This window comes from Bos indicus, chromosome 21 (genome assembly GCF_029378745.1).
Source record: "Bos indicus isolate NIAB-ARS_2022 breed Sahiwal x Tharparkar chromosome 21, NIAB-ARS_B.indTharparkar_mat_pri_1.0, whole genome shotgun sequence".
In the NCBI taxonomy this organism is placed as follows: domain Eukaryota; kingdom Metazoa; phylum Chordata; class Mammalia; order Artiodactyla; family Bovidae; genus Bos; species Bos indicus.
In genome coordinates, this window is record NC_091780.1 from 57,639,709 (window position 1) to 57,652,512 (window position 12,804).

At 38.7% G+C, this 12,804-nt stretch overlaps 1 protein-coding gene across 2 annotated transcripts in view; it reads left to right on the plus strand.

The window, feature by feature from the left end:
- Positions 1–12,804, plus strand: part of GOLGA5 (golgin A5) — a 28,848-nt gene that overhangs the window by 184 nt on the left and 15,860 nt on the right. The window contains exons 2-6 of one of the 2 annotated variants that reach the window (XM_019983775.2): positions 2,106–2,682; positions 7,974–8,198; positions 9,256–9,475; positions 9,929–10,052; positions 11,767–11,970. In XM_019983775.2, the coding sequence (XP_019839334.2) occupies positions 2,136–2,682; positions 7,974–8,198; positions 9,256–9,475; positions 9,929–10,052; positions 11,767–11,970 (1,320 nt within the window). In that variant the 5' untranslated portion in view covers positions 2,106–2,135. Of the gene's footprint in view, positions 1–2,105; positions 2,683–7,970; positions 8,199–9,255; positions 9,476–9,928; positions 10,053–11,766; positions 11,971–12,804 lie in introns of both variants that reach the window. The other variant, XM_019983774.2, reaches the window with a different exon arrangement.

A 12,804-nucleotide genomic window follows, 5' to 3' on the forward strand; every position in this document is an offset into this window, starting at 1 on the left:
TGAGGCGGCCGCGGGGGCCCTACGGCCCGATGGGTTCCTTTGGGGCGTTAACGGCCTTAGAGGCGGGGGCGGCAGCCCCTTGGCGGAGACCTTGGTCTCTCCGCCCAGCTAGGGGCTCAAGAAGAGGGAGGGGAGGCCCCCTGGATCTCCACGGACGTTGCTTGGTGCCCTCCCCTTTCCTGTCTCCGCGACCTCAACCTGGTTTGGCCCGTCTTCCCCCTCCAGAGGCTCAACGAAGTGGGTGGGAAGCAAAGTTGGGGGTCTGGACTCGCCTACCTGAGATCCCAACAACAGACTCAAGGGGACCGACCAGCTGACCCCCAACCTCCCTTCCTCCGTGTTGACACCTGGCCGGCTAGCAGGCCCTGCCCCCGCAGTCGGTCGACCCGTCCCCGTCCCACGCCCTCGCCCTGTTTCTTCACCTCGGTGTGGGCCGTTTATTTACTGGGCAGAATGACCTCAGAATTCTACCTCAGAAGTCTGCTAGAGTTTTTCTCTTGTCCATGGAGGAAATGCCCAGGGCCCGTCTTAACCTTTAATTGGGTAGTCAGTCTTAAGGCACAGGCTTTTGTTTGAAAGTCCTTTTAAACTTTAAGATGGCAGGCAAGATGGAAGAAATTAAATATGTTTTGATCGCCTTATTAGGAGAGATAATTTGCCCTCTAATTACCACCAGTGTTTACTTGGGAATAATAAATACTTTGTAGGGAGTTTTATATGTTTGGGAGCATGTCACTTCCATTTTCATTTGATTTACATAAACTCTGTGAAATACACAGTCATGTAATCATCCCGTTTTGTAAGGAACAGGTTTAGGGGGTCAGTTTCTTCTTGAGGTTATTCAGGTACTGGTAGGTTAGATTGAGAAGGCAGGGGTTAAAAGTGGGTTTGGCTGACTTACATTTGCCTGTCTGAGCTGCTGTCTAAACTCTGGGATCTTTCTAAACCTTCCCCCCACCTTTTTTTTTTATGGAAAAAAGGGAGGGTACTGCTACTTAACAGTTGTGAAATTTCACAACAGTGGTTGTGAAAATTATGTGTGCTAAAGATAATGTTTGCAGGACATCTAAAAAAAATTAATTCCATTCAGCAGTATTTATGGTGCCTAGGGTATGCTGAGAATTCACTGGTGAGCAAAAGACATGGCCTTTATCTACCCACTCTCTTCCTCTCCTTCCCCAAGAGGGAGAGATGGGGGAAAAATACGTATAAAACATGAAGGGCTGTCAGGGAAGAGAATGGTGTGTGTACAGACAATGATAGAACCTAATTTAGATGGGAAGAAAGAGCTGGTTTTGGAGCAGATGACATTTGTGTGAAGACCAAGAACGAAAGAGTTAATTGTGAAAGAATGCCAGCACCGCAGGCGAAAGAAACTGTGCACACTCAAGAAATGGTTGTTTACTTTTTTATATACTACTCTCCTACGTCATGGAAGCTAGTTATTTCATTATTTTGATTCATTGCGGCACTGGATAAGTACCCAAGTATATGTATCAACATGAATGGCTATGCTATCATCTTGTTTTATTTGGAACTTAGCCTAATGTGCTGTGGTAGGTACAGAGAATCCAAATGATTGGAGGTGTGTTTTAAATGTGTATATGCGCACCTAAATTATCCATGATAGTGTTGCAGTTTAACACTGAAGTAGCTTTTGTATTAATCAGAAGTTTCTTCAAGTTTTAGCACTTTACAACAAACTTCAGAAAATTATTTTTATTTGGTTGTCCTGGAATTTTGCCGTATTATTTGACATTCAGTGGCTTTTTTTACATCAAGATTTACACATCGTTGAAATAGGAGTGATGGTAGTAGTGGTGGTTGTAATTATAGTAACAACAACTGCTAACATGAGTGCCTACTATGTGCTCGGCATTTTCAAAATGTTTTTGGTGTATCGTTTCATCTGAAAACCATCCAGTAGTATAAGTACACTTGTTTTCCTCATTTTCTAGGTGAAGCGTTTCGGTTATGTACTTTGCTGGAAGTTGCGTAGTAAGAAACAGGCTTTCCAACCCAGGACCAGCTTGACTCCAGAGGCTGGTCTTAACCACTGAGTTCTGCTGCTCAGCCACACTGATCCTTTTACATCCTTTTTACAGGTTCACCAACAGGATTATTCTGCTCCCATCATGTCCTGGTTTGCTGATCTGGCTGGAAAGGCAGAAGATCTTTTAAACAGAGTTGATCAAGGGGCTGCAACAGCTCTCAGTAGAAAAGAGAACACCAGCAACATCATTTATAGCAAAAATACTGACTATTCTGAACTTCACCAGCAAAATACGGACTTGACTTACCAGACGGGATCTAAAAGTACTTACATTTCCTCAGCAGCTGATAACATTAGAAATCAAAAAGCCACCATCTTAGCTGGGACTGCAAATATAAAAGTAGGAGCTAGGACTTTGGGGGAGACCTCCTATCCTGTTGAAAATGCATCTGCTCCTAGGCCTTCATCCCAATTTGTTCGAAGAAAAAAGTCAGAACCTGATGATGAGCTGCTGTTTGATTTTCTTAATAGTTCCCAGAAGGAGCCTACTGGGAAAGTGGAAATCAAAAAAGAAAAGGCCAAAACCCCTGTCTTGCAGAGTTCTCGGACATCCAGCGTCAATTCTGTGAACACCAGTGTAACCACCATCAAAGCCGTTGAAGAAAATCCTTCTGGGAGCCAAAGCCATGGTAGTTAATTAGGCCTCTGTTTGTTTTAGAGTTAACCAAACTGGATGTGTTATCATAGCCTAAAATGTTCTGGCGGCATTTGTCATCATCTGGGAGGATGACAGGGGAGGCACCTGTTACCTCCCTGTTGGTAGAAGGGCAGGCTCTCTGAAATGTGTGGCATGAACAAGGGAGATGGCGTGGAACACTGTTAGTCAATACACAGTTACAGTAGGGACTTTTGAATGTTGTCTGTGGGTAACTTTACCCAGAAAATTTTGAAATCTGGGAGAAAACATGTAATTTTGGATTTGGAAATGTCTCTAATTCATTTCTCTTTGTCATTTGTATTATAAAAATGACAGGAGGCTGTATTTCACTTAGATTCTGGATTGTGAGTTTTTTGGTGTGTTTTTCCCCCTCCCTTCCCTGAAAGTAAAGCGTAAGAAACTGAACTTTGATCCAAGTTGGAGAGTTGAAGGCATTGACCTAGTAGTGAACTAAAAACTTAGAATTCTGGTTTTCAGTTGTTTTATTTGCTACGAAATTACCTCAAAATGTACACCTTCTCATCTGCAAAAATGATATTTACATGATGATTTGGCTAATTTGTATACCTGGGAGACATTTTAAAACAACAATGAACATGATAAGTCCTTGCAGGGATTCTTATAGAGCTAATAATTCATGGTAGCTTCTTGTGTTCTTAAATGTTAAAGACTCTTACACAGTCTTGGGCTTCCCTTGTAGCTCAGTTGGTAAAGAATCTGCCTGCAACGCAGGAAATCTGGGTTTGACTCCTGGGTTGGGACGATGTCTTGGAGAAGGAAATGGCAACCCACTCCAGTATTCTTGCCTGGAGAATCCTTTGGACAGAGGAGCCTGGCAGTCTGCAGCCCATGGGGTTGCAAGAATTGGATACAACTTAGCAACTAAACCACTACCACATAGTCTTGGCTCTTAAAGAACAAAATGTTTCTTATATTTCAAGACTAAAAAGTGATAAAGAGATGGGTTTTGGGCTTTCAAGACAGACACATGCACTGGCAGTTGGTTTAAGTACAGTTCCAGTTCCAGTTCAGTTGCTCAGTCATGTCCGACTCTTTGCCACCTCATGAATCGCAGCACGCCAGGCCTCCCTGTCCATCACCAACTCCTGGAGTTCACTCTAACTCACATCCATCGAGTCAATGATGCCATCCAGCCAACTCATCTTCTGTTGTCCCCTTCTCCTCCTGCCCCCAGTCCCTCCCAGCATCAGGGTCTTTTCCAGTGAGTCAGCTCTTCGCATGAGGTGGCCAAAGTATTGGAGTTTCAGCCTCAGCATCAGTCCTTCCAATGAACACCCAGGACTGATCTCCTTTAGGATGGACTGGTTGGATCTCCTTGCAGTCCAAGGGACTCTCAAGAGTCTTCTCCAACACCACAGTTCAGAAGCATCAATTCTTTTGCCCTCAGCTTTCTTCACAGTCCAACTCTCACATCCATACATAACCACTGGAAAAACCATAGCCTTGACTAGACAGACCTTTGTTGGCAGACTTAAGTACAAGCAGTCCTAAATTTCTTCTCAACTATTTTTTGATTAATTTTACAAATGCTTATTGAGACCCTAATGGGGCAGGATACAGAATTGAATGGGTTATAGTTTATTAGATGAGATGCAGTTGTACACAGATAATCTACATGTAGTGTAGTAAATGCAGCAGTTGAGACATGGTCAGAGTATTGTGGATGCATTGTCTTTTTTCTTATTGCTTCAGAGATACTCTATATATGAAGGTATATGACAGTTCTTTCTCCTCCTCCTCCAGTTTTATCGTATGTTTTTCCTCTTTCTATGTCTCAGTGAATAGAAGTTCTTGATATAGGCTATTCTTGAGACTTTTGTACTTCCATATGCATCTTAGAACTTGCCAAGTTCCACAAAAATTCTGTGATCTTTTTATGAGAGTCCATTGCTTCTACATAGATAGTTTGGTGAGAATCAGCATTTTTACAATGTAGAATCTTCTAACTGTTAACATGGTATAATTATTTTTTAGATGTCTTTGATTAAGGTTTTGTTTCTTCCATAAAGGTCTTGCATACTTTTGTTAGTTTTATTCCTGAGTAGTTTATATTTTTTAAAACTCTTATAAATAGTATGCTTTAAAATTTTTTGCTTTCTGTTGGTTGCTATATATCGGTTTATGTAAATATGCACACATGCACGCACTCATACACAGCAACGTAGACACCTCTTAGGCTTTGTATTTTTCTGTACATTCATTTAAATTTTCAGCAACACAATAATATCATCTGTGGATAATGACTTTTCTGCTTACCCATTTTATCTTTTTAAAAAATCTTTTTTTTGCCTTATTACACTGGTGAGTACTTGAAAACCAATTGTGTGTCTTGTTCCTTGTCTTAAAAAGAATGCTTTCACTGTTTCAGTCTGTGTTTGGTTTTTCTTAGGTACTTTTTATCAGGTCAAGGATGTCTTTCTGTATTTCTAGTTTGAGTTTTTATGTTGAATTTTAGCACTTTTTCCTGTAAGTACTGAGATATCACAATCTTTCTCCTTAATACTGATATGGTATACAGATCAGTTGGTTTATTTTATTTAAACCTAAAACCAAACCAGACTTTCAGTAAATGTTTGCTGAAACTCACTAGTGAAACCATTAGGGTCTGGGCTATTCTTAGTGGAAGATTTGATTATTGATTCAAGTGATTTTCCATTTCTTTTTAAATCTGTTTTTGGTAAGTTACATTTTTTTTCCTAAGAATTTGTCTATTTCATATACTTTGGGGAGGATTATATTTATTTAATTTTAGGAAAATAATGTGGTCACAGCTGAAATTTTAGCTCAGACACTCATCATTTATAGTAACCTTGCAGAAATCAAAGCTTGATCACAAATACTACCTGAGGAATACCAATATCTGGCATTGTGCTAAATGCTTATTTTTTTTAAACAGTGCTAATGAAGTATAACTGATATACAATAAATTACACACTTTTAAAGTATACAGTTTGATGGGTTTCAGCATCATGTAGATTTAAAAATGTACTGACAATGTAGTTTATAGTGTTTCTCTCAGAAAATCATTTTTTATCATGTCAAGCCTCTCTAGTGTGTTTCTTTTCTGTTTTGTTAATTTCTGATCTTTATTATTAATTTCTGTTTTCTTTAGGTTTATTTTGCTGTTTAATTCTTATGATGGGTGCATAACTCATTAATTCCTTTTTTTCATTTTTAATGTAAATGTTTAAGGCTATAAGTGTCCTTCTAAATACTGCTTTAGGTATATCTTATAAGACTTGGATATATACTTTATTTCTTTTTAAAATCTTATAAAATTGAAAGTAATTTTTAAAACTCTCATTTTTTATTCATTAAAAATATCTTTATTTTGGAGATTTCAAATATGTCAAAGTAGAGATTGATCATTCCCCTCCACCCCCATACAATAGTTTATCCCACGATGATAATCAATAGCTTGTAGCCATTCTGGTTTAATTTATACCCTCTCATTTTCAATCTCTTTCTTTACCTCTACCCTCCACAGAATTATTTTGAAGTAAATCACAGATCTCATATCATTTCTTCTATAAATATTTTATTAACTCTAAAAATATAAGTTTTAAAAACATTCACACCATTATCACCATAAAAATGTAATAATTCCTTGTATGTGGGTTAGTCGCTCAGTCGTGTCTGACTCTTTGTAACCCCATGAACTGTAGCCCACCAGGCTCCTCTGTTCATGAAATACTCCAGGCAAGAATACTGGAGTGGGTTGCCATTCTCTTCTCCAGGGGATCTTCGTGACCCAGGGACAGAACCCAGGTCTCCTGCATTAAAGGTGGATTCTTTATCATCTTAGCTACCAGGGAAGCCCCAATAATTCCTTAGTATTCTCTAATACCTAGTCAGTATTCAAGTTTCCTCTGTCTCATCATTTTTACATACACTGGAATGTGCAAATCTTAGTTGTATTAATACAAATGGCTATATCTATGGAACTCACACCTTTATTGTGATAAAGAACATTTCCTTTGCCACAGAGAGTGCCTCATGTCCTTTTCTAGTTAATCTCCCCCCACATCCTGCAAGCACCCACTGTTACCGTTTCTTTCACCTTAGATTACTTTTTGCCTGTTCTGAAACTTTGTATGTTTGCCAGCAAAAGGTGATATCATACAGTGTGAATACTTTGTTACCTGACTTCTTTTATTGAACATGTTAGTGAGATTCCCTCATGTTATTGAGTATATAAATATTTTTTTATTGTGTGGTATCTTACTCTAGTATGGATACACCACAATTCATCCACTCATTTTTGGACATTGCAGTAGTTTCCAGTTTTTGGCTTTTGTGTATAAAGGTGGCTGTGAACATTTTTGTCCTTCTCTTTGTGGGAAAGTGTTTTTATTTCTCTTCAGTAAATACTCAGGAGTGGAATTACTGGGTCAGGTGGTAGGCACGTGTTTAATTTAATAAGGAGCTGGGAAAACTTTTCCCGTTTTCCCCCGTCTGTCCTTACACTGCCATCAACAGGCAGAATATGAGTTCCAGTTGGTCCGTATCTTCACCAGCACTTTGTGTTGTCTTCTTAATTTTAGCCATCTAGCAGGTGTGTATTGGTTCTTGTTGTGGTTTTAATTTGCATGTCCTTGATCACTAAAGATATTGAGAAATTTTTTCACTTAGATATGGTTCATTTTTTAGCACATACTTAATTTTGGGGGAGCAAGTGAAGTGTATTTGCATCATATTTTGTAACAAATTAGAAACAAGATAAATCCAAAACAATGAGTATCTGAATTAAAGAGTATATCTTTGGGTAAGGCAATGTAGATTCCAGTTTGGTGTGTAACAGATTGTCCTGACCTGTTATTACTCACTGCCTTGAAACCCACAGCTCTTCTTTTATTCCTTTCCATTATTTTTCAGTGTTGAAACTTCATCCTTGTTTTCAAAAATGATTCATAGACAAAAAGGAGACCAAAACCGTTCTTACCTAAATCCCAGTGCATAAATTATCTCTGCTTTTCCCTTTCCCAGAACTATATTCTTCTATCTGTTTTTTATCACCATTCATTGTATCCAGACTTTGAGGGTCTTTAGAAATCTAGAGACTCTATGTGTGAGAATGAGATTTCATCAGAGGGAAGTCTCTTAAGAATGTAAGTTGATTTTTTATGGTATTTTAGTGTAGCAGTTAACTTGAACCAGACGATGTTCTACCACAGTAAGCTACCAATGCATATGTGAGGAGTGTTCCAGTGTTACAAAGATGTATTTGCTTTCTTACAGCAGCCTCTCAGGATTCAGATTCTGGCCATGAAGCCCACGAAGATTCTTCAAAGGAAAATGTATTATCAAATGCTGCCTGTACTGACCCCAACCCAGTGCCTAACGATGATGGCAGATCACATGAACTGTCTAACCTTCGCCTGGAGAACCAATTGTTGAGAAATGAAGTTCAGAATTTAAATCAAGAAATGGCCTCATTACTTCAAAGGTCCAAGGAAATTCAAGAAGGTAGAGCCTTATCTAAATTATCCAGGGTTAGGAATGTAGCATTTCCAAAAATATAATAAAAACTTGATTGCATGTAAACTGTTAGAAATGTCCTGGATGAGACTTGTAGAGTAGTATCTCATGGAAATAGAGAGCCCAGATTTGGAAATGCTCCATGTTACCCGCCTGAGACAGAACACTGGTTTATTTGGTCATCCTTTAGAAACCGTGCACAGGAAGGTGTATTAAGACTTGTGAAACTGACTTCAGAAGCTTCACTCTTTCCCAGACGAATTTAGGCAGAGAAATGTTTCCCAGAGACCCTGCACAGTTTGCTTCTGTATTTAAAACAAGGTGATTTTTTGCTGTCAGGCTTACAATTACAGATGGTGTATAGGGTGTGGAGATCTATATTGCATTGCTCTTTCTGCACCACCAGTTTTCTAGGTTCAAAGCACTTTTTTTTTTTTTTTGGCCACAGTAGTGGAAAGAAACAGATTCCTTTCCAGTGTTTATCTTCAGATTTTTTGTTTCTTTTGATCCTACTAGGGTATACATTGGAGAAGGAAATGGCACCCCACTCCAGTGTTCTTGCCTGGAGAATCACAGGGACGGGGGAGCCTGGTGGGCTGCCGTCTATGGGGTCGCACAGAGTCGGACACGACTAAAGCAACTTAGCAGCAGCAGCAGGATATACATTGTCCACCCTTGATTTGGATTTGCGTTCTTTCATATCTATAGCAGAACTCCAAAAATCCACCACTGTTTTAGTCTTGTGAGCTCTCTACTGTCTACTGTTTGGCTTCCAAATGCTTTACAAAAAAAACGTGTAGAAAAGCAGCTAACTTCATGCCCCTTTCCAACCAACTAACTGTAATATAAGATATGAGTATTGGCCTTGAAAAATGGAGATCCCTCTTGGAGCAAAAAATTCAAAAATATTTGTAAGCTCTTAATTTTGGCAATAGGTACTAAAGGGATTTAAAGGAGAATCTTTGTGTGCTCTGAGAAAGACATGTTTATTTATATGGAGACATTTCCTTCTTTCTTTTCGTTTCTTTGTTTGTTTTTTAAATAGAATTAAACAAAGCAAGAGCAAGAGTTGAGAAGTGGAATGTTGACCATTCAAAGACTGATCGAATAACTCGAGAACTTCGAGCCCAAGTTGATGACCTGACTGAAGCGGTGGCTGCAAAGGATTCCCAGCTGGCTGTATTGAAAGTGAGACTCCAGGAAGCTGACCAGCTGCTGAATACTCGCACAGAAGCACTGGAAGCCTTACAGAGTGAAAAATCACGGTAGCTAATTCTATTAATAATGAAAAAATGAGCTGGAATATTTATCAGTGTACATAATGATAAACATGGTAGTCATACCATCTTGTGAAATTTTCACTTTGGAAATTTGCAAGAGGGGAAAATGTAGCTTTTGGTTAATGCTGGAAATGTGTGTGATTAAAAATGGATGTATTATTTGAATCTTGAGATGCACTATTAGCAAATTCTGAATTTTAAAATACTTGAGGAGCAGTGTCATTAATCTTTTGACATACAATAACACGTGGCATGTGCTTGTATTTGGATGCCTAAAAATATAGATTACAGTCCATTAAAAGGGAAAAAGACTTCTCAATGTTTTAGTCAAAACCATCTTTTTGTATGTGCTAATTTGCTGATGCTCTAAAAATTATTCTACCTTTTCACTTGTATACTGTGGAAATAAGTTATTTCAAGTGATGTATTTTCTTTTAGAATAATACAGGATCACAGTGAGGGTAGTAGCCTGCAGAATCAAGCTTTGCAAACTCTTCAGGAGAGACTGCATGAAGCGGATGCCACTCTGAAGAGAGAACAGGAGAGCTACAAACAGATGCAGGTTAGAATGGGGACAGCAGGGCTCCGTGTTCTTTTTTAATACTTATTTCTATTATTTATTTGGCTGCACTGGGTCTCAGTTGTGACATGTGAGATCTTTAGATGTGGCGTGTGGGATCTAGTTCCATGACTGGGGATCGAACCTGGGCCCCCTGTATTGGGAGTGCAGAGTCTTAGCTGATGGACCACCAGGGAAGTCCCGTGGCTATTTTATTATTTGAATGAGGAGGAATCACTTTATACCATTCATAGCACATGTACTATAATAAAATTCTGCTGTGTATTTCAGAAAACTTCGTTTCTGTGACAAAAACTAAGTATTTGGCTGTTTTTCTTGATCCTTGCTAAGTGTATTTACTTTTACATGTTGAACATTTAAAACACTTAGTATTCATTAGATGCATACATCTGTTCATTTAATTTGATTGCGCAACAAGCGTTACCATTGTTTGATTAAAAGCTAATTTGAGGCATCTCATTTATTCTTTTTATTTAAGCTTTTCTGATTCCAAGTTAATCTGATTCTGTAAGAAAAAAAATTTTTTTTTGTAAGAGAAAATTGTATATCATATTTATTTAGAATTATACTCTTAAGTGAATTTTTGCATCTAGTTTAGTGATTTTTCAGCTCTGACTCAGACAGTAAAGAATTTGCCTGCAATGCAAGAGACCAAGGTTTGATCCCACGTGTTGGGAAGATCCCCTGGAGAAGGAAATGGCAACCCTCTCCAGTATTTTTGCCTGGAGAATCCCATGGACAGAGGAACCTGGCAGGCTATAGTCCACGGGGTTACAAAGAGCTGGACATGACTGAGCAACTAACACACACACACACAGCTTTTGAAAATAAGGATAAAATATAAATAATTCTCAGAACTAAATTTAGGCTAGTAAGGCAGACCTTGTGTTCTTTAGAGTGTGCTTTTAAAGTTTCTTATGCTAAAAAAAATTACATTGACTAGTTTAGTAGACAGTTTGAAATAAAGGAAAAACGTTAGCCATGATATTAGAGAAGATGTAGCTGTATGCTTGTGTCTTCCCTTTGTTTTCTAATAGACTTTCTAGTTTTCTGTAGACCTTTATTCATTGATCAGTCAGTATCAGATCAGACCTGGTATTCAAGTGATCAGATTCACCTGGGAGACTGATTAAAACCAGATTTCTAAGCCCAGTCTTGGAAATTTCAACTCAGTTGAGCCCGGGGAAGGCCTTGGTTGGCTGTTCTTTTTTTTGGCTATATTTTTAACAGACTTCCTCATTGATTTTGATGTGTTGCCATGTTTGGGAACCACAACCTTAGAGTTCCAGTGCTTCACTTCCTAACAAATGAAGAACTTTTTTTTTTTTTTAACCTCCCTATTTCATGGGCTGAGCTAATAAATCCCATAAGATATCTAAATGCATCCTGAACCCTCCTCCCTCCTCCCTCCCCATACCATCCCTCAGGATGGATTTTCTTTTAAAAATTTAGAAAAAAAAAAAAAAAAAAGAATATTATTAGCATAAAAAACTGACTGATAATTTGATAAATAATAGAAAGTTTTAGCTTTCTTTCCTAAAGTACACATTTACTTATTCACTTAGATACTGAGTTATATGCCCAATAAAGATTTCTCAGACTTTAAAAAAAAAAAAAAAAAAAGATATCTAAATGGATGGTTGTAAACTCTCTCAAAGCAAAATGATAATAAGTATGATATAAAAATTTACCACAGAGTGAGTTTGCTGCACGCCTTAATAAAATGGAAGTGGAACGTCAGAATTTGGCAGAAGCAGTTACGCTGGCAGAAAGAAAACACTCAGATGAGAAGAAGAGAGTGGATGAGCTACAGCAGCAAGTCAAAGTGCTGAAGTCCAGCTTGGACTCCTCTAAGCAAGAATTAGCTGACTACAAGCAAAAAGCTACTCGAATACTCCAGGTGAGCCTGAGATGCACGTGTGTGAATGTTGAGGCAGGCCAGTTGACGGAGAGGCTCCCTGAAGCTCTTTGTAGATCTGTGAGCTGCTTTGTTCCTTTTGACTAGGTTGGCTTACTTCAGGTGTCTTGTTCTTCTTAGAAATATTATTAAAAAAATGAAATGTTTCCTGCTCCCACCACTTTTTTCCTTTTAAGAAAAAAATTCATCCTTCCACCACCTAGTTCAGGTCTTCAACCTGTCACCTTAATCACCATGATAATATCAGTGTTTGTCTTTAACAGTGGATCTATCCTCCCTTGTTGATTCTCTTTTGAATTTTTCAGAGCAATTGGCCTAGGCCTCCTCCCGCTCTCAGATCTCCTCTCCCACCTTTCCACATTCCCTTTAATTAATTCAAGACTGTAAGTTTCAACTTCTCTTTCCTTTGCCTTTCATATCAGAGGGAAGACATGTCCTTTCATTTTTTACTCCCCTTGGATAATTTTTCTGCCTGTACGTTGATTCCTTCCACCTCATTTAAGCCCATTCTCCATTAAGTCTGTCCTGTGTCTTCCTCTGTGTCTCTGTCTCTGCTGCCTTCTTCTGGCTCCGCTTGCTCAAGAGCATGTGGTTACTCGGTAGAAGAACAAAGACCAGATCTTGAAACCCTAGTTACCTATGGTAGAAGAAACATTGCTTTTGGCCCTTTGATCACTTTGATCCATTTCTCTGTCCTCCTTTCTTTTAATGCCAAACTTGTCAGAATTAGGGCTTCCCTTTTGGCTCAACTGGTAAAGAATCCACCTACAATGCAGGAGACTCCAGTTCAATTCCTGGGTTGGGACGATCCACTGG